This window comes from Phacochoerus africanus, chromosome 6, assembly GCF_016906955.1.
Source record: "Phacochoerus africanus isolate WHEZ1 chromosome 6, ROS_Pafr_v1, whole genome shotgun sequence".
Taxonomy (NCBI): domain Eukaryota; kingdom Metazoa; phylum Chordata; class Mammalia; order Artiodactyla; family Suidae; genus Phacochoerus; species Phacochoerus africanus.
The window spans coordinates 25,128,181-25,151,816 of record NC_062549.1 but is presented as its reverse complement, the minus strand read 5'-3'; the positions used below and the strand labels follow the sequence as shown (position 1 = coordinate 25,151,816).

General features: G+C 34.9%; 1 protein-coding gene across 2 annotated transcripts in view; it reads right to left on the bottom strand.

Annotated features, from left to right (window-relative positions):
• The window catches only part of CSMD3 (CUB and Sushi multiple domains 3), a 1,203,192-nt gene that overhangs the window by 653,237 nt on the left and 526,319 nt on the right, over nt 1–23,636 (bottom strand). For both annotated transcript variants that reach the window (XM_047783389.1, XM_047783390.1), the window contains one exon: nt 8,081–8,205. In XM_047783389.1, the coding sequence (XP_047639345.1) occupies nt 8,081–8,205 (125 nt within the window). The remainder of the gene's footprint in view (nt 1–8,080; nt 8,206–23,636) is intronic.

Below are 23,636 nucleotides of genomic sequence, written 5' to 3'. Positions count from 1 at the left end.
TACAGTTTGAAGGTTAAGAGAAGGAAGCTGTCCTGACGACACATGATCTTAGACTTCCAGCTTCCAGAACTATGAGAAATGAATTTTTGTTTTCTATAAGCCACTGCATTTATAGTATTTCTTTATAGAGGCCAGAGTAAAGTAAAGCCAACATTGAACCAAAAATAAACTTAACATGTTATAAAATCCAGCAAAGCAGTAATTGTACTTAGGAATATTTAGAATTTACAGCTGGGAAAAGTCCACAGTAATCAACTTGTACATACTCCCTCAATTTACAAGAAAGCAAACTCAAGCTCAAGAGAGGTTTAACAGGGTAAGTAAGGGCATACTCCCAGGAAATGGGTGAACTGGAAATAGAAGGTTCTCCCATATATCTATGGAGTACCCCTCAAAGTGCCTAAATGGCATCATTTATTTGCTAATGATTTACATATTTTTATAGTAATTTCTGAGGTAGGCAAGATACATACAATGTATTTCTGAACAATTTTTGCAAGGGCATTACAGAAATGCGAACTTTCCGTTCTTGTATTTTTTAACTTTGAAATGATTTAACATAAATGCCTCACTAGTCATCTCCATCAAAAATCATGTAAACATCATTAAAATGTGCACATTGTTAGAAATTAGTAAAATTTATTTGCTCATAAAAATCATATAAAAAATACAAAGTACTATTTTTTTAGAAAAAATGATCATCAATGTATGATAATGTATGTATGATAAATGTATGACTTGAATGTATGATAAATATCCGTATTTATACCATCTGCCAATCTTCTTCACCATATGTCACTCTATTAATTGCTAATACCATCCTTATTATGCATCATCTCATCTGTAACATTATTCCATGAAACTAAGACAGCATCAGTAACAACTATAGAAAAACACCTGCTATGTGTGTTTCTGGTTGATAAATTTCAGCAGGCTCTTCCTGGTTTGCTCTCAGGCAAAATTTTCTAATTACCTTTGCATAACAGGAAGCTTTCTACCAGGGCAACTTTGTCTGATTACAATCAGCACACTACCATCTTCTTAAACAGTTTACTCTAATTAACTAAATCTCCCCACAGTATTTATTCAAAATGTTTATTTAGCAACTATCATGTGCACAATAATATGGGCATCATAGTCACTGGACTAATATTATGAAGAAGAATAAAAATATGAGAAGGAACTTATAACAGCTGTAAAAGAATTCTGTAAACTATAAGACCCACAAAGTGCTTAATAAATACTGGTTAATTAAGGTTATAGCTCTGATATTTGGCCAGCAATTATCTATCACATAAAGTGTATATCATTTTTTTTACTTCGTATATAAAGAAAATAATTGAGCCTGATTATAATTCTTCTATTTAATCAAAGGGAGTAGGTGGATAGATCAAAATGGTAACTGTCTTCTTCTTGGCAACGCCCAAAATAGATCCACTGAAAATTCAAGTACTTTATTTATGTATGTATGTATTTTTTTTAAATGGCTGCACTCATAGCATATGGAAGTTCCTGGACCAGGGTTTGAATCTGAACTGCACCTCGCTTCTATGTCACAGCTGTGGCAACACTGGATCCTGTAATCCACTGGAGATCAAAACCACTGCAGTCATGTTCTTAAACTAGTGTGCCACAGCAGGAACTCCTCAAGCACCTTAGAAGTGTCAATTATTTTGTTCTTTCTGAGGTGGTTTTGGTTGAAGAAGCAATCTACTGCCCATGAGATGATTAAGAACCGTGCCAAAAAAAGATAGGTGTGAATGCTAAACTGTGTGGTAAAGACAGTAAATGTGAAATAATGTTAAAGAAGTGGGGGTAATGGATAACAGAAATCAGGAAATAATTTTTTGAGGAGGCAAAATTTGAGTAAGACTTTGAAAAGTGGGCAGAATATGGCTAATAGTTAGGTTTTCATTTAGGACAGGTCAGACATATATCAAAATTAGGGCTGGTGATTCTGCTCAGCATTAAGATGCTGGTAAAAATCTTTGGTAAGAGTTAAAGAAACAAATGGATGGAGATAAATCATGAATGGTTTTAGAAATCAGATGAGCTAACAATTATTAGCAGCAGCACCATTACAACTACCAACACCTCTATTCATTATATGCTTGTGTTTTAGTTCATATACTAAGTGCTTTTATTTGGATTCTTCTTCCATCTTCATACAAATTATTAACTCTCTATGGAGTAGGCATTGATATATTGTAGCATTCCTTTTACAAATAAGAAATCTGATAATTATAAAGAAGGTCAATTATTTATGTAGATGACCAAGTATTTAAATTGGCATGGTCTGATAGCTGAATTCATATACTTGATTATTTCTCCTCACTAGCTTACAGTATGAAATTAAGAAACAACATGGGGGGAGTTCCCGTTGTGGCGCAGTGGTTAAGGAATCCGACTAGGAACCATGAGGTTGCGGGTTCGGTCCCTGCCCTTGCTCAGTGGATTAACGATCCGGTGTTGCCCTGAGCTGTGGTGTAGGTTGCAGACGTGGCTCAGAACCCGCGTTGCTGTGGCTCTGGTGTAGGTCGGAGGCTACAGCTCCGATTTGACCCCTAGCCTGGCAGCGACCCAAGAAATAGCAAAAAGACAAAAAAAAAGAAAAAAAAGAAAAACAACGTGGGGCCTTTGAACACTTTCAGGGTATAAAAGAAGTGAGATTTTGATGGGATTGATGTGACAGCAGTATATATGATAAATTGTCATCCGAATGAAAAGACATGAGACAGATGCAGTACTGGAACTACAGAAAGGTGACAGTGGTAATGGAGGTTTATGAGTAATTCCAGAGACATTTCAAAGGAGGATTGACATAACTCAGTTAGATTCCTGGGCTCAATTCCAACCTATATTGTGGGATGGAGCTTCTCTCATAACACTAAGCAATTCTTAGGAAATGAGCCAGGTGACCTACAAGTCAACTCAAGTCTGACACCAACAACCTACCTGGAGATAGCATCAGATTCCACAGGTTAAGTTTCAGTCTGCAAGACTTCCCGTAACTCCTCATCCCCTCTTCACTTTAGAAGCTAGTCTCAGTCCAGGTTGTTGCCCATGCTACTAACCAATTGGCTACAAACTGGAGGTTCTCAAAACTTTCTTCTTGGACTTCAGATACCAGTCATAAGACTCTGTTCGTTGCTGTACTTCTGACTGACTGGCTATAAATCAGAAATTCCCAAGACCACATCCTCTTTGGGGTTTGATTAATTTGCCACAGCAGCTCATAGAACTCAGAGAAATATTTTATTTACTAGGTTACTAATATATTATAAAAAGATAAAACTCAAGAATAGCTTGACCAAAGAAATGCATAAGGCAAGGCATGGGGGGGAGGGACTTGGAACTTTTATACCCTCTCCAGGTACATCACTCCCCTCAAATCTCCAAGTGTTCTCCAACCTAGAAGCTTTCTGATCCCAGTCCTTTTGCACCTTTATAGAGGCTTCATTACATGGGCATGATTGATTAAATCACTGACCATAGAAGACTGATTTAACTTTTAGCCCCTCACTTTTCCCCAGAGGTCACAGGATGGGGCTGAAAGTTCCAAACTTTAATCACATGGTTGGCTCCACTGGCGACTAGCTCCATTCTTTGGTGCTTTTCAAAAGTCAGTTCATTAAAATAAAAGGATCTTTATCACTTTCAACATAGGAATTCTAAGAGTTTGGGGAGTTGTGAGCTATGAATTGAGGACAAAGACCAATTACATATGAGAAACATATTTTTGTCATCTTGTTACCAAGGCTGTTGCCCCCTGTATCACACCCCTGCCTCTCCCTCAAATAGAAACCAATAACTGTTATCTACATTTCAAGAGGAAGCTGCAAAGATCAAAAACAAGAACTGGCTAGAACAAACTAGTTTCAAATGGCAGAAGATTTGACTTTCAGTAGACCTTAAGCCTTATTATACACCCACTGTAATATATTACCATGCTAAATGATACACATGTTGGCAACTGGACAGTTGATGATTGCCATGATAACAACTGGAAAAGCTTGCTCAAGGACTGAAAAGGAGAGTTGCATCAGTTCCAGGTCCAGACCACATTCCTGTTCTCAGATAACTCCTGAATATTCCTACCATTCTTTTCCTCCTATATATTGGGTCTCTCTCCTAAATTGGGTAGAGAAGTTGATTTGTGAACTAGGTTCCTTCTTCTCCATTCTCTGGTCATTGAATAAAGCTTGTTTTGTTTCAGCTTCAGCATTGGTTTCCTTACTGGCTGTGTGAATCTGATAGGAAAATAACCTCTTTGGCCAAAATGGTTTGGCCAGGACTAAGACCCTGGCATGAGTCCAGTCAGCCAATTCCATAAAAAATCGGAGTGACAAAACTCATATTTCTTATAAATAACATCATAATGACATAACCTTTCTAATTTCACTTTGTAACCTTTCATGTAGGCAAATTGAAATGCCTATCCTCCCCCACCTTTATTCCCTAGATATGCCAATTCATTTCGTGATTTTTCCCATGACATATTTTGTATATTTGGGATGACTTCCAACTTCCTCTGTTGAAATAGGAAATCATTTCCAGTTTCTGCCCTTATGCTACTTCCTCCAGCTCAAGGCCTGACCATTTCCATAGAAATAATCTTCCTCATCTAAATTTTGCATAGGATTTTACCTCTCTTGTCAACAAAACAGTCTACTGTGTATTACTTAGTTTTGTGTTTATACCTTGTAAATGAATTCAAAATAATAAAAAACATGACATACTGTATATCCCATATAATGTTCAATCTGGCATACCTACTAATATTCATTAATATTTGCATAATTCAAAATAAATTATCAGTATATTAATAAGTGAATAAACAAATAGCTGGAAGATTGATTGAATAAAGAAATTAAAAGGTGACTCCCTAGTTTTTACCACTCCTTCCAATATTTTTATTTTTTTGGCCTTCTTTCCTAATCATCCCTTAATCACCTCGTCCATCACTCCTATGAATGGTTCTGCCATTGTGCCTTAGCAGACAAAAACAATGGGGCTGGCCAAATAAATTCTGACTGAAAATTAGTCAAAAAATTTTTTTGTCCCATCTGTCAATATTAACTCTCTTAAATGTTTCTAGTTAACAATTCTCTATTCTCAAATAAATGCTGTTTATTTTTTTTGAACAACACGAATGTCTAAAATAAATATTCTATATACCATTCATGTACATAAATCAGGTTATGTGCATAAGCTCTAGTTTTTGGATATCTATTGCATTTCCAACAAAGGAATAATTATTTCCATAATGGTAAACTGTCAAATAACTCATATACATATCCCATTTAGGGAATAAAAATTATTGTCTAAGTTTGTATAAAATCCATTAATATTAATTTCTGAATTGCTCTTTTTCTTTTATCTCATAATTTGTGGTTTGTATGAATTTTCAGTCCCTTTAAAATCACCATTTCTTGATAGTTCAACCATGCAATACATAGACAGCAGCTATATTAATGACCTCTCAAAGGTGCAGTGCACTGATACTGCTATTTATGCTGCTGTCTTGAAAAAAGCATATTTATTCTGTTCAAGCACCCATGAGACATGAAAACTATTCTTTGTTCAGACTCACAGTGGATAGTCATTTTAAAACTTCAATTACTATTTCAGCATGCTCTCTTCATTACTATTTCCAGCGCCACAGCTAGTAATTTCTAATAGCAAAGATCCTTTATAAACCATACACACATGTGCTCTGCATGCAATGATCAAATAAAGTTATGATAAATGATTAATATCTACAGAAGAAATGAAATATTAAGATGAAATTTAACGTATGAATCTTAAATATGCAAATTTTCCAACTAATGACTGATTACTGTTGCATGAATATATATGCATATATGTCTCTTTTAATATATGTTTCAATTGTCTATCTTAGAATCAAATAAAATAATCATATATTAATATTCAAAAAATAGTTCTTGAGGTTTAAGTCAGTACAGAGCTATACTTTGTGCTATAGGGTTTATGAAAAACAACAAAACAAGGTAACATTATTTCTGCCTTTGAACAATTTACAATTATAATAAATACTATTCTTTCTTTTTATTGAAATGAGAGTTTTGAATAAAAAAGATGGTTTATAGTATCAATCTCACTTTTTGTAATCTTTAAATTCCATGATCTGGCTATAACATGTCTTTTTAAGTAAGATTTGGTCCGTGCATTAATATTAATCTCCCTTTCTAGAAGCTATCCTCTATTTTCTCATTCTTAATTGCCATATAAAAGTAAACATCTAATTTATGTAAAACTGAATCAGGATATGTGAATGCCACCATTTAAAATCAGAATTTTCACTTTTGTCACTTATAACTATAATTTTTCTTGAGTGGAAGATGCCACAAAAAGGCAACCTTATAGAGTTAACTGTTCTATTCATGGCCAGGACATTGATGAAAGTAAGTCCTACAATATTTATTACTCAGTGTCCACTTTACAAAGAACAATGCATGATATTTCATATCTCAAAGCCAGGAAAAAGTCTGCTTTTACTGTGTCATTGTTTTATTCATAGACAGTGGTTTTCGTGTAAACTTCTTGTTTGACAGAATATATAACATGTAAGTAATTCTTAAAAGTTGTTTCTTTGTTTTTTACCAACTTGAACGTAAGCTTGTTTAGGATCATTTAACTGTTTTACCTTATTTTCTCATTATCCCTATTACACTATTTTTTTTTTAAATCTTACTGTACAAATGGCATTTTATAAGACTTTCATAATGAGAAAGGTAATGAATAAACGTCTACCTGTGACATGAAAGTTTTACTTGAACCTGAGAAAAATCTAGGCTTTCCTTTCTTACTCTGGGTTGCCACTGCCATTCATTATTTGCTTCCATTTTATTATTTTCTATTCCTTCCTTAATGTTCTAAAATCTGGCTTCCCTCTTCAGACCATGAATAGTCTTTCTTAAGGACTCTGTCATTTTCCAGGCATTTGAGCTTGGGAGAGTGACTGGATCACTCCATGCTTTACAATATTCATTTCTAAAGTGGAGATAATAATGCCTGCATTAGTTTGTTTCAAGGATTGAATGATTTGGAGTATATGCAGTGGTTAGCACAATGCCTGACATATAGTAAGTGCCTAAAAAATTAAGCCTACAATGAAAATGTTGTAGTAACTATGGATAATCTCCTATACTATTCCATTTTTCAGTTTTTTTACTCTTATTAACAACATAATTTTTTCTACTCTCATAGCCTTGAACATCAACTTGACTCTTGTCACTTTCTCCTTCCATATCCAACCAGTTGTCAAACATTTTTTTTTTCACTTTACAATAGTTTTCAATTCTATCTCTTCTTTATTCACTGGAATCTGTCTGACAGGACTCTATAGGGTGTAGTGACTGAAACTTTCTCCCTGAAGGAGAAGAGCAGCTAATGCAATTTTGAGTACTGAGACGTCGAAATACTCAGAGATGCCATTATTAAAAGTAACAATAGCAATAAACAACAAGAATGAAACAACCAGGTGTTCATCTTAAAATATAGCCTGGTAAAATTTAGAATGAAGGAGTCTCATTTAGTTTATATGGAAATATTTAATTTGTAGAACATGGTGCAAGTAAATCTTACTTGCAGTTATTGGTAATCTGAAAAGCCGGAGCACTCACTGATTTGTCTTAGTTTAAATTAATTACAAAACCAGTGCTCCACCTCCACTGACACCAACATCATTACCATTGGACACATGAGCAATTACAATGGCAAATCATACAAGTGAAAGTGCAAATATGGTTTACAAAAAAATCCCAATCCATATTAATACTGATAATTCATGATAAGAAAGGCCAAAAAAGTTACCACTGCCTTACAGTACATATTTTAACATTCCAATTTGTTATTATATGATTTTTAGATTGCAAACTCCTTGAGAATCTGACACAGCAGTTTGCATATAGATTTTCAATAAGTTTTGTTAAATATATGAGCTAAACATTTCCTGCATTACAAGTTAAAAATTTAATTGAAATTTATGCTCAGTGGAATGAACTTCAAACTACTAAAATGTATTGAGAGCATTTTTATTTTAAATATTTTTCTTTACCTTTACATACTGGCCTGTGATCACTCCAAGCAGCAAAGACTTCAGCTATCCGTTGACAGGTGATGCTCTTAGCACCCTGTAGGACATAATCTTCATCACAAGAGAACTGCACAGTTGATCCAAGGCTAAAAATGAACAAACGATTAAAAAACACAATTAGAAGCATATAACATAATGATAAGGCTCCAGTTCTACCGGCAATATTCAGTAGGTCAAAAATGTTCCACAGTGAACAAAAACACTGCTCCCTTTGGAAACAAAAACATGAAAACATGATTTGTACAAACATATAATAAAAATCAAAAACAGACAAATCTACTGTAAATCAATAACATGCAGGTATTGGTAGAAATTGTAGAAAGCTGTCATCAAGTTAAATTATCTTGTTATTAGCTATAGAAGACAAGGTTAAATAATTGACTAAATTTCTCATCCTAAGTAGGTGGTAAACATGAAGCAAAAAATGGACTTGAATTCCAGTGCTTGTGTTTACAGTACTTCTGTAGCAGGCATTTATTTTTATTTTTATTTTTTTTTTGTCTTTTGTCTTTTTTGTTGTTGTTGCTATTTCTTGGGCCGCTCCCGCGGCATATGGAGGTTCCCAGGCTAGGGGTTGAATCGGAGCTGTAGCCACCGGCCTACACCAGAGCTACAGCAACGCGGGATCCGAGCCGCGTCTGCAGCCTACACCACAGCTCACGGCAACGCCGGATCGTTAACCCACTGAGCAAGGGCAGGGACCGAACCCGCAACCTCATGGTTCCCAGTCGGATTCGTTAACCACTGCGCCACGAAGGGAACTCCAGTAGCAGGCATTTATATGTATATTTACTTGGACATGTCTTTGGGTGTCTCTATACAAACACACACACACACACATTGAGGGTTGCAAAACTGTGCTGATTGTTTTTCATATAAAAATCACCATTTATTATTTAACTAACTGCAATTTGGATTTGCTTCCCTTTCCAACTGCTAAGGGTAACAAGTTTTTGTTTGTTCCTGAAATAAAAAAAAAAAAGACCATGTATTTTCTTTCTTAAAATCCTTAAAGAGCAACTCACCAGCAAAAAAGATAAACAAACCACAAAAAACAAAAACAAAACAAAACAAAACTATGGCCTTAACGTGGCATGGAAAGACTTGCAGCAGTAAGTCCCTGCCAATTTTTCTACCTCCTCTCTAATTCATTGCCTCAAGTCATTAGCACCTCTAGCAGCTGACAGTTTTTGCACATGCCCTGCTGTTTTCAGTCTGCACTGCACTCCCTGCCTCCTCTGTCTGGAAATGATTACCTGTACCCTCTTAACCAGCCAGTGCCTGAACAGCTCCTGTTCAGCATTCTAAGCTTCTCATGCAGTAATCACATTTGTGTTGTTAAGAGTTATCTCTGGAATAGTGTGGAGGACAGTTTAAAAGAAGATTAATTAGAAGCCAGTAAAACGATAACTCAAATAGTTTAGGTCAAGGGTTGGTGACTATGTTCATGCTGTAGGCAAAATCTGTTCTACTGTCTGTTTTTTACACAACCCAGGGGCTAAAATGGTATTCACACTTTTAAACATTTGAAATAAATATCACAAAAAGGAATAATATTTAATGAAATGTTAAAAAAATTAAATTCTGATCTCAAAGTCCATAAATAAAGTTTTGTTTTTTGTTTTTATAATTTTTTTATTTTCCCACTGTGCAGCACGGGGGTCAGGTTATCCTTACATGTATACATTACAATTACATTTTTTCCCCCACCCTTTGTTCTGTTGCAACATGAGTATCTAGACAAAGTTCTCAATAATCTGGTTTCTCTTCATATTGTATAAATCTTTCACCTTTTACATAAATAAAGTTTTATTGGAACACAGCCACACTCTTTCATTGACATATTATTTGTGGTTATTTTCACACTACATTAGAATTGAATAGTTGCAATGAAAGACTCTTTGACCTACAAAGTATAAATTATTTACTATCTAACATTTTATAGAAAAAGCTGGCCAACGCCTCATGTAGGCTAAAGATGATACAAGACCTGAATTAAGGGGCTGTATGGCAAAGAACCTAAGGTTTAGTATAGCTAAAAACCTCTGTGTTACAATCTACTCTCATCTGGAGCAATTTTATTTTTATTTTCTTCCTTTTTTTTCAAAAATGGTTTTATTTTACATATTATACACATTCAGAAATGTGTACAAAACCAAATCTGCAGCTCAGTGAATTATCATGAATGAGACATTCATATAATCAAAGAATAGATTATATTTAAGGTCTTGTACTTATTACTCCAAGTTTTAGTTATATCTGTGCTATAGCCTGAAAAGCTTTACAAGTTTACATAATGGTCAATTCTCTGCCCTTTTTTACTTTATCATATCAGTAAATGCAAACAGTATCCTATTGAAGACCAAAATACTAAGAGGCATTCTCTCTTAAACTTTTATTGTATTTTAATTTTGTACTAAAGTATAGTTTATTTACAATGCTGTGCCAATTTCTGATCTAAAACAAAGTGACTCAGTCATACATATATACACATTATTTTTTATATTATTTTCCAGTAATGTCTATTCCAGGAGATTTGGATATAGTTCCTTGGACTGTACAGGAGGACCTTATTGTTTATTCATTTTAAATATAATAGTTTGCATCTACTAATCCCAAACTGCTAGTCCATCCCACACCCTCTCCCCTCCCCCATGGCAACCACAAGTCTATTCTCTATGTCTGTTAATCTGTTTCTGTTTTGTAGATAGGCTCATTTGTGCATATTTTAGATGCCACCCGTAAGTGATACCATGTAGTTATTTGTCTTTCTCTTTCTGACTTACTGAATTATTAGTATGATAATCTCTACTTGCATCTACATTGCTCCAAATGGCATTATTTCATTCTCCATAGTGCTTTCCCCAGCAGTTGCACCAATCTACATTCTCAACAGTGTAGGAGGGTTCCGTTTTCTCCACACCCTCTCCAGCATTTGCTATTTGTAAACTCCTCAGAGTCATTCTTGACTCCTCTTTCCTCTTACTTTTCACATTCATCCCATTGAGCAGATCCTGTTAGCAACATTTGTTTGTTTGTTTGTTTTTTGTTTTTTAGGGCCGCACCCATGGCATATGGAAGTTCCCAGGCTAAGGGTAGGATTGAATCAGAGTACCACTGCTGGCCCATGCCACAAACACAACAATGCGGGATCTGAGCCACGTCTGTGACTGACACTGTGGCTCACAGCAACATTGGATCCCCAACCCACTAAGCAAGATCAGGGATTGAACCCACATCGTCATGGATACTAGTAGGATTTATTTCCTTTCTGCTGAGCCATGACTGAAACTCTCATCTGGTAGCAATACTTTCAAAATCAAGAATCTGGCATTTCTCTCTCCTGAAGTGTCACCTGCTTGATCTGAGCCACTGTAATTTCTCATTTATCTCAATGTCAACAGTACTTTTTGCTATGCTATCAGCTTCCTATGCCTGTTCCTGACACTCTGCAATCTATTTTCAATAGTGTCCATGGCAATTTTTTAGAGGATAGCTTAAACTGTGCCTTTCTTTTGTGTCAGGATCTTCTAATACCTCATCATTTCACTCTGAGTAGGTAATTGTCATATAAATGGTCTATGGGATCTGCACATGCTGCTTCATACTTAACTCATTTCTCACCACTTTCTCCATCAATCCCTGTTCTTTAGCCACAGTGGGTTCCTTGTTCTGACTTGAAATTACTAAACATACACTTGCCTCGGCTCTCTAATTTGCTCTTATTAAGTCTGGAAAGTTCTTCCTCCAGGAGTCAATATCTGTCATATTCTCACTTCTTACTTTTATTCACCTTATCCATAAGGCCCTCCTTGACTATTCTCTATGAAACAGCTTCTCCTAAACCGCAATCTTCTTCCATGTTATTTCCTACAGACTATCTGATGCATAGTCTATTTTTGTCTCTCATCTCACCAGAAAAACTGCATGCACTTATCTATTTTGTCTTCCAAACTGTCAAACATATCCTAGTATTAGTAAATTGTTAAATACATATTTTTTGAGAGAGGGTTAGTGCATGCTTTTATTATACACCATATATATATATATATATTTAACAATGTAGGTTTATGGTCTAAAATGGCCAAATCCAGAGAAACCATATCTCCATAACTGGACAAAAATATTCCTGGTTAAGATGCTGTCTCAAGGCTATTTAAATTGCTTTTAATTCACATGCACTCAACTCTTACTCCCAACACATTTGTTGTATTCCAGGAATAAAAAAGATAATGATTACAGCACACAAATTAAGAGGATGGGGGTATGAAATTAAGGAAGTGATTAGAGATTGAGGGCAGATAATTTATAAATTTGCACACCACAGTAAAGAGTTTAACTTTTACTCTGAAAGAATTGGAGAGTTGTTACAGAACTGTGAACCAAAGGAATGACATTATGTTAGTTTATGTTTTAAAGTGATCTTATCATCTTTTGGGTGAAAGACAAACTTTAAAAAACAAAAGACAGCAGCAGGGAGTTTGGTAAAAAGCTGTTACAGTAATCAAAATTCTCATGGAGATGATATGATTGTGATTTATACTGAGGAAGTGGTTAGAAACTAACAATGGTAAAACATTTTTAAAAATACCATAGTGTTAAGATCTGGCCCACAGAAGTCATTTTAATGACCATTTTCTCTCTAATTTAAAAGTTAGATTTCATCAAGGTCATAGTATTTGTCACAAATGATTATAATATTCTAGTTTAACCAGGCTGTTCTTACTAAAAGTAATAAACCACATCTTGTTTAAGTAAAACGTGTTTGACCTTGTTTCTTTTCATTATAGAAAACTATAAAGACAAACAATCTGCAATAATAAACACCTAAGTTCTTTGCTACTATACCAACGCCAAAGACTGGCACTGATGGTCTCTGAAGTTTCTACTCACACCCCCAAAGATTAACAATCCTAACAATTTTTTCTCCAATTAATACAATGGAGGAAGTAATTTAGAGTTAACACTTTAAGCTGCAGAGTCAGATTTTTTTTCAAATCCTAACTTCCCTTTTCCAGCTTTACAGCTTTGAGAAATTAACAATCTCTCTAAACCTCAGCTTCCTCATCTGTCATGATCATGTAATGTATAAAGTGTACAATGGCAAACACATATAGAATAGTCAATATTTCCCACAATCATGGAATTAGTTGTGAACGCTATTAATTTCTTCCCCACAATTGAAAGAAAGATTCTTTTTTGGGCATCTGCAAGCATCTCATCCAGGATCACAGCTACACTTTAAAATATTCTAGACCAAAAGTATAAAAGTGCAAAATAACACAGAGATGGTAGAAATCAATAAAATAAGCAGTCTTTTCAGTAGAATCCCCACTCAACAAGATCAAGAAAATGGTTATCTTGAACAAATGCACCATGTTTTCATTTTGTGAACAGCTTTAATACTTGAGTTGAACTCGAAGAAAACATACAACTAAGTTTCATTAAATTATGTATTCCTAGGGAATTATTCAGTTATACTGAAGTGACAATAAAGGAAGACTAGCTCTACCCACTGCAATTTCTCTGTTGGCAATGAAGAGACATCTGTCCTGCCTGGCTAAATAAAACCCTCCACGTTAGTAGGTTACTCAATCCAACAACATTCCAAAGTAAATGAGTGAATACATTTTCTCAATTTAAATGCATCAAATCCTAAAGCACATGACATGCAATGACATAGTTAGGAAAATAATTATTGATCTTTATGATGATTATGCTGGCCCCTGTGTAAATGCTATCATTTTTTTAAAAATTATATTTATTATTGCAAAAACACACTATAACAAGGCTGTCAGTGAAAGAAGAAATGAGAGTTTTCAAAATATATAAATGTTTTCCTATTTAAGCCAACAGCTATTGTAATTTTCATGGAAATAAATAAAACATGAACAAATACAGAGTTACAGAAGGACAAACAATGGTGTTCAGGTCAAAGAAAAGGATTTAAAAAATAAAAAGCAAGGAATCTTGAGAGCATTAAGTAAAAAGTGAATTTGTATTTAAGAATTTTTTTTCAGTTATTGTCTTTTGGTTATTTTAAAAAGGTCCTGACAATTTCCTGACAGATGTAAAAATTTATTACTAAAGCAGATGAATACTTTTCAAAATTATCACTGAACAGATAGAAATTATTCAGGTATGAAAGATGACCTAAAATTAAAGTATCTACAAACAATTCCTGCAGAGAAAAAAAAATTAAAATATTAAACATGTAGAAATAACAATCATTAAAATGACCTCAAAAATACCAGCTTAATATCTTTGAAAATTAAATGATTTTTGAAATGTATTTAAAATAATAATTTCAAAAATAATTTACTGCACTTTAGAAAATCTCAAATTATTTTTATGAAAATGAGATTTTAAGTAGGAAATTTTTACAATATGATTTTTTTCTTAAAATTACACAAGCTATTTATGATTATTGTAGAAAATTTTGAAAACAAAGATTAGAAAAAAGTGAAAATTAGTTTAAATCCTACACTGTTAATGTGTCTTTAATCTAATTCTAGAACTCCAGTTCTTTTCTTATTCATACTTATTCTCCCTTCCTTCTTTCCTATAAGAACAGGACAACTGTCTCTCCTTATCAAAGGATTATTTCTCCATCTGGTTTTGAATTGTGTACATCTCTCCTTCTCATTACTTGTGTCATTAATTATTCTTTCTCTCTTTTGAATATCCAACCTGCCGCTTTAAGCTGGAAGCAAAAGTGCTGTTATTAACCCACTTACTAGGAAGTTTTAGAAATTACATATTCATACAATTTACTCAAAGAGAATGATACATTACTTATTTTTAAAATATGTTATTTCTGATTTTGAATTATAGTAATAAGTTCTTAAAATATCTTTAAAAATTTCAACTCCTACCAAAATTTTTCTTCAAAAGAAAACACCATGGTCTCTTGATATGTATGGCTCTTTTCCTCTTCATTATATAATTAATGTCATTCCTTTCCAAAGATAGTATAACTATAACCAAGTCTACGCCAAATAAGAAACTCCAATTCAGCATTCATATATCTTCATACTGAGACACTTCCTTCTTCTCACTGATGTGAAGAAGTGATCAGTTTGGATATTACTCCTCAGCACTTTGGCTTGTGAAGTGTTAAGTCCTTCACTACCTCAATTAATATTTAAACCAACTACTACCTATTAATTTCTCCAAACTTGGTCTTTGCTGTACAATTAAAAGCATACCTGGAAGGTGATGTTGCTACCTGCCCACACTTCTCCAGTATTTCACTTCAGCTTAAACTTCCTCACTAGGAGCAAATCCTTCTTCATGTGGTTTTATTTCAGATATTTATAAATTATTATGAAACAAGGCAATTCATTGAGAAATGAAATGATTTCAAATGGGGCAATAGTCTAGAAAATGACAACAGCTCATATGTTTTCATATAACACGTCTTTAGCAGTTAAACGGCTAAATGAGCTAAAAACACAGCCACATCATGATTTTTTTTGGAGTCTATGAGATAAATCCTTGCCATTGTATTTTTTTATTTTTTGTCTTTTTAGGGCTGACCTGCGGCATTTGGAGGTTCCCAGGCTAGGGGTCTAATTGGAGCTGTTGCTGCCGGCCTATGCCAGAGCCACAGCAACGTCGAATCTGAGCCGCATCTGCCACCTTCACCACAGCTCACAGCAATGCCAGATCCTTAATCCACTGAGCAAGGGGAGGGATTGAACCCGCAACCTCATGGTTTCTAGTCAGATTTGTTTCCACTGTGCCATGATGGGAACTCCTGTATGCTTATTTTGTTTGTTTGTTTTACAACTTATATTCAACACTAACTAGATCAAATGTTGTGTCTTATTAATCATGACTTTTTTTATAGATGTTCAATCCTGGATAAGCATGTTGTTTTGACATTATAAGTGAAGTATCATACAGATTCATAATTGTGTTATAAAATAAGAGAAAGGCACATACTAGGATAGTGATATTCTTTGATGAAAATAAGGAATAAATTAGGAAATAGTGCTTTTGAAGGTAAGTAATAAAACAGGTTAGAGAGTAACATAATATTGAAGAAAATCACAAAATGTACAAACTTAAATGACAAAATAAAATTTATGTAAAAATCTAAACAAATCCTATTAACCAGTTTTAAAAATGCTTTATAAAATAAGGATTTAAAGTTACTGTTATTATTATTACTATTATGATTTTAGCTGTGCCTACTGCAGGTAAAACTTTCCAGGCCAGGGACTGAACCTATGCCACAGCAGTAACTAGAGCCATAGCAGTAACAATGCTGGATCCTTAACCCACTGACCCACCAGGGAAATCCTAAGGATTTGTTTTTGCTTTTTTGCTTTTGTTTGTTGTAAAATTATTTTAGAATAACATTTTCACGTAGTATTAGTTGAAAAGCTATACTATGTTTAGCATCATTTTCATTATAATCTTCAAAAAGAGAGTGGTTGATGGGATTAGGAATCATATTATATAATCCAAGAAAACCAAAATGTAAAATTAAGTTAGTGAGAAATCTAAGGTCTGACAAGTGCTACGACTTTGGATTGATAAGCTTCCTAACGGTTTTGTACCACATGCTGTTTTAAAGTGCACATGTGGGCATATCCATAAAATATTTCCTGCATAAGCACGGTCATAAAATAAGGCAAGGTTAACATCATTTTCTTGGCACATTAGCTCTAACTGTACCATTGCTAATCTTTTCCTTCTCCTCCCACACCTCTGCCTCATATTGCTATGAACTAAGTAATACAACGACGACAGCCTCACTTGCTCCTAATTTTTAAAAACCTAGGTTGTTATCAAAAGTTGCTATTTTAGTATAGGTAACTAATTAATTGTAAAAAAATCCCTACATAATTGTAACCCTGTGTTTAGGAATAGCTGTCACAGAGGAATAAGCCAATTAAAGTAGAAGTTTAAAGAGATAAAATCAAATCCACTTCAGAGTAAAGAAATGTTCCAGAGGCATAGATGAACTGAATCTCGTGACATGCAATGTTATAAATTATCCAAGGTGATCAAGTGTTTCTTTAATCTTAAAATAAATGTTTTAAAAGAACATTAAGAATATTTGAATAGGACTAATTTACAAAGCACTTTCCTATATAAAATTCCACTGTTCTACTCTGATAACAGTTATCAATGTCATTTTTTCTCTCACTATAAAAATATGCAAGAGTAACCCACATGGTACTTTGTGGGTAGTGTTTAAAATACAAGGGCCAATACACAAAGCAACTACTTCATTGTTTGTGAATGTATTATAGATTGTTAAACAGCTTAGATTGAATACTGACTACTCACTTTTAATATTTATATCTTAAATCCTACAAGGAGATGCTAACAATTAATAATGAACTACTGCATATGTCAGTTATGCAAATTTGGCATATTAAGTTGCTATTGCTGTATTAGGGCTATAACAAAATAAACAATTTTTCACATTCAGTTTATCAGCATTATAGCCCACTGAGGAAAAGTTTAAATAGATTTTCAAGTGGATTAGATTATCTCTAGGTGTATTCTAGCTGTAACATTCCATGAATCAATCTGCTTTTTATTAAAGTAAATCTGTTAAAACAAATATACTTCATATACTTCACCATTTTTTTTTTCCATTTCTTGGGCCGCTCCTGTGGCATACGGAGGGAGGTTCCCAGGCTAGGGGCCGCATCGGAGCTGTAGCTGCCGGTCTACGCCAGAGCCATAGCAACGTGGGATCCGAGCCGCGTCTGCAACCTACACCACAGCTCAAGGCAACGCTGGATCCTTAACCCACTGAGCAAGGGCAGGGATTGAACCTGCAACCTCATGGTTCCTAGTCGGATTCATTAACCACTGCGCCACGACGGGAACTCCCACCATGTTTTTATGTTATGCCTCTTTAATGAATAAAGAGTGTCTAACTTTGAAGTTAGTTGTGCTTAACTTCTAAATCATTATTTAACATAACTGTTATAAGGTAGTTATTCTAATATGTATATCATGAAAATTATATTACCACAATTGAAGTAAATTTCACTAAAAATAAATTTCCAGTAAAAACAAAAACTAAAAGCAAGAAATGGTGTTTTAACAGACTTTACTGGGCAAGTCTCAGTATCAGCTATCTGAAGTCTCTAGGAAGTAGAATATGATATAGGAATTATCAGAACATTTCTGAGGTTTTTCTTTAGCCATAAAATTCAGAAAGACTGTAAGAATAGATATTATAATAAAATACAAATATTATATACATAAAATATTATCAAGTGGCATATGATGATAAAGAATATCCGTATAGGTGAGAAGTAGTCTGTGCATTCCCTTAACTTTAAAAGAAAAGTTCCAAGTATTCTACAGGGGTTTGACATACAATGACTGGTTCAACGCTTTTTTTTTTTTTTTTTTTCGTTTCTGCTCTTTTGGATTATTATAATATAGTTTACCACAGTTGTTAGGGGAGATGTGATTCTGTATCTACCATCTTTTCCCTATTTCCATCAACTCTTAAGTCAGCTGGATACCATAATGCACAAAACTAGAAAATACAAATATAATATATGGCACTCTGATTCTCTGAATCACACATTAAAGAGAAGAGAACTATATAGCAGTTTTTACACAAGTGAAAATGAGTAAGTAAACTGCTACCTTAACATTATTAATTGTATTTGAGAAGTTAAACTTAGAGTGATAAAATCAAATTATTTCAGATTTTGAAAGAATTCCAGATTCTGTCATGAGAATATTGGTCATCAGTATATCAGACTTAAAGAGTTCCAAGAGTATGAACTAGTGAGGAGTTTGAGATGGTTTTGCCTTACAGGAGAAAGTCTGGAGCAAGGGAAATCTAAAAGACAACCCCACAGACAGCACACAGGCATTAAGAGGTCCACTAAAAGGTTAGGCAGAATGGATGAGACCTTTTATCAACTCCTGGGACACCAACTGAAGACCGTAAACTCTTAGAGGAAAGGATCTTGTCTTATGCATCGTTTCATCTCCTACATCTGAGGTTTAGCCCAGTGCCTGCTACATAAGTACACAGGGGATATTTGCTGAATACATGAAATGAGGGACAACAATAGGATAAGGCACATTAGCTTAGGTGTGGGGTCTGGAGAGATTTGTTGACATTTTGCAGTGTAGTTACAAATACCACATTGTCTGGACTCTGACGATGGATGGAGAAATAGCTAGTTCATGCAAGAGGTCTTACTCAAATACAAGATAAAGTGCCAGCACCCATTCTTATGGTAGACTTTTTTCTGCCTTTCTTCACCAGCTAAAATTGCAGTTACCAAACTGTGCTGAGCATGTCATGTTGCTGCAGTGAACACATGAGTAGCTGTAGCATACTTCAAATTTTTGAAGGAGACACAGACATTCATCATGCACTGGGCAGACTACTAGCCTGAGATAGCTGACAGCTTCAACATCAGATCACTATAATTCTTTCAATGACATCATATCTTTGTGAAACTGGATTTTCAACAGTGGCTGTGATAAAAAGCAAATGCCATGACATTTCACTGTGGAACAGGAAATGAGAGTGGTTGATATCCAATCTAATTCTAAGGTTTGAGATGTTGTTCAGTGTACAACAGCGCTAAGTTGTTAGAACATAAATTCATAAGGCTTAAATTAAGTGCCAAGCATTTCTTTGGCTCTGCAGAACTATTAAAAAAAATGACTAAAACACTACGGACACTGTGATGCAAAACAACTGTGAACTCCTTTAACTAAAACCTCATATTCTGTGTTACAGGTCTCTTTCTTTTTGAATACTAGTGTTTTCCTTTTGTGTGTGTGGTGTGTGTGTGTGTATGTGTGTGTGTGTGAGAGAGAGAGAGAGAGAGAGTCTGTGTGGGTGTTTAATGTGCTTGGGGCCATTGACGTGGTAATCCTGAGAATGGGAGCTGGGGGTTAGGTTATGTATTCAGATATATTGTTCACACCTCGTGTTTGAACGTGAAGTCCAAGAAACTGAATTTTTGTACTGAAAAATTTAGATGATTCCAATAAATGAAGAGATCTGAGAATGAAACAACTTAGTGGTTAGCTGGGAGTATGAGTCAGGTGGATCTAGCAATAAAGCAAGTTTCTGGTCTAAATACATCTTAGATATCACAGCGATTATTAGGTATCATATGAAAAGCTCTATAGACATTACATATTGTTTTCTGGATAAAGTGCCAGATATTTGAGAGAGAAAATAAGGGTCATTCATGGTCTGACGGTTTCCTACCTCTTTCACCTTATCTTCTACAATTTGTGCACCCATCTCTATCTTGGGAACCCACCTGCCTCCCTCCTAGAACCACATACCAAACCTTCATTTCAGGCACCCATGAATTCATCTACTCACTTGTAAACACTTTTTTCTACTTCTGAAAAAGTGTCCAATTAACTGGGCTTTAGTACATTCATGAAGTTATACAATATGACCACTATCTAATTTCAGAATATTTTCCTCTCCCCTGAAAACAACTCCACACCCACAAGCAGTCACTCTCCATTACTTACAGAGGTGCCAGCCTACACACTGGGCTCCCAAGGGAATCACGGTGTTTATAGTCTGTATCTTCAGATAAGAAGCCATGGGATGGTCAGCGTGTAAGGAACACTGGCAGTTCACCTGTTGCATCTGCTACACATAGATTCAACTTCCATCTTACAACTATGAATCTCTGGTCTGGATCTCTTTCTGTAACCACCTCAGTATCTGAGTGTCTCACAGAAAGACTGAAAATTCAAAATGTCCCTAATTGAATTCATCTTTCCCTTGAGAACCATTCTTCCTTTATCTCCACTCTTAGTACATATTATCATCCAAGAAAGAAATTCTACACTTGCAAAAATTTATTCACTAATTAATTTATTCAATATACATTCATTGAGTGCTTATGTCATAGTAACAACCTCAAATGTCTTATAGACAATCAAGGCCAAAAATTTGATCATGAATGTATGAGTATCTGCTTGATTAAAAACATATTGTAAAAAGTATTTTTTTATTTAAATACTATGAAGGCTCAACAAAACAGAAAGCTTGATGATTACGATTGTAGCAATCTTTGATATATATGTTAGGTACTACACAAAGAGTATGCAGAGGATGCAATCTGGAAAAAAGATATGAGACTCCCCTCTCATAGTTCACCAATATATAGGGTAGACAAATAGGCCAAATAAAATTTGGTACCATATTTTAAGTGAGGATATTGCTATGAAAGAAGAAAAGCAGGCATATAACAAAGGCTGTTTGGGGGTTGAAACCTGAGTTTAATACTAGAAGTTAAGCAGACATAGCCAAACAAAGAATAAGAAAGACATTCTAGGTAAGGAATGAACAATACAAAATTCCCAGGTACAATCTACAGGTACAATAGATATTGGGAACCACAATAGTTTGGGAACTAGCCACAATCCTGACTATCCTTTCCAGCCTGTATGTACATGGGTATGTATGTAGGTGAAACTTGAAAGTGGGAGTGGGATGGATGAGAGAGAAGGATTGGTGATAAATGAGATTCGAGAACAAGACAGACTAAATCATAAAAAGCCTTTTTTATGCTATTTCTGTCAGTCTCTATCTGTTCCCTTTCAACAATTTTCCCTTACTCCTTAAACAGAACTGTAACTTATTCAGGCAGGTAGATGTTCTTGACTTCTATTCCAGCCCTAGGGAAGACTCATGTTTAGTTTGAAGCATTTACACTGATCTCATTTTGCTAGACTTATTTCAAAGGTCAGGATGACAACCATTTCTGGCCATTTCATTGGCTGGCTAAGACATTTCCTCCTTAATATACAAGGACTCAAAAAGAGAAAACTCGTTGCCAGTAGTCTTTCTTTCTTCTTTAAAAGAGGGATTGATATCCAGAGCAAGAGTAGTAACAGTCATCAGGCCATCATGAGACAATCAGCACAAGACACAAAACCAATACATTAAGAATGATGAAGAGGGAGCTCCCATCATGGCTCTGTGGAAACGAATCTGACTAGCATCCATGAGGATCCCTGGCCTCACTCAATGGGTTAAGGATCCCGCATTGCTCTGAGCTATGGTGCAGGTTGCAGACCTGGGATCTTGCACTGCTATGGCTGTGGTGTAGGCTGGCAGGTACAGCTCTGATTTGACCCCTAGCCTGGGAACCTCCATATGCCACAGGTGCAGCCCTAAAAAGACAAAAACAAAAACAAAAAAGATTTAGAAACATGGAAAGAGGAGGCTCGGCTCTCATTGGCCTTACTGAGCAGTCAAACGCATTCCAGGAAGTATTTCTTCTAGATTTTCTGTTACTTGGGAAAAACACATATTTATTTCTTAAACTGTCTGTATTTCCTAACTTGTAATAGCTTATATAAAGGAGTTTAGAAGTTACCTTTGGACACACTGCTTGGTCTCTTTCCACTTTTTTTTGGTGGTGGTGGGGAGTTAAAATTACTCAGCATTTGTTGAGCTATAGTTTAAAGCTGGTGTTATTCCATCAATGGCTAATGCATCCCATTCCCTCCCTACTTAGCAATCTCCTCTTTAATCTTTACCTATCACCCTACTTTGTACTTTAATACAGCAATACAACTGTCCCTGAATATGCTGTTGGTTTAGAGATCTTTCCCTGTGCATATGCTCTACTCTCATCCTGAAACTTTCACCTAATTCTTCTAATCTACCTGAAAAACTTCTATTTTAATATAGCAAACATGCCTCCTTACTCCTCCCTATAGCCCCCAAAGAGTAAATCATGTTTCTCTACACATTAGATATATTTCTTTAATTGCACTTATCACAGTGCATTATAAATCTGCATTTCTTTTTTTCTATACAGGCGAAAACTCCCTTTTCATCTTTGTAACAACTAGCCCAATGCCTAGCACATTGTAGGCATTCAGTAAATGTTTATTAAATTCAATGATTCTTCTAATGTCTGCACAAACAGCTCAGTTTTATCATCTGCCCTCTTCTTCCACCTTTAATTCCAAGTATTTTGGAAACAAAAATGTAGAAAATGGAGGGGACATCTTTGCTGTGTTATAAAAATAGAAGTTTTCCAGATTTAGGCTCACTGAAAAATAACTACTTGGAAATTTTATCTGAGATCTTTATAATTCTTAAATATGCATTGATAAGTTTCTTTTGTATACTACTGAATAGGTTGAACTTACTATGCCAGCAGCAACTGTCTTATTATTTGGCATCAGTTCCCCCAAAAGTGTTTTCTTGTTAAACCATACATTATAAGCATAGGCATAAAGACAGAACAGGTCCTGCTCTCACAGAGTTTATATTCTAGTAGAAAGAGAAAAACTATCAGTGAGGGTTCGAGTGGAAAGCAAAAATCACTCCAGGCCTTTCCAAGGGAGGAAGTTTAACACAAGATCTTGTTTATACTGAGGCAATGAAAGAGCTTAAAAAGATAGCACAGTAATCAGAGTCTAGTATAACTGGAAATACAGGGAATGGATTTACTTTGTTAAAAACACAAAACAGTCCTCTTCAGCCTGCCACGTTCAGGTGCTAGAGCCATCC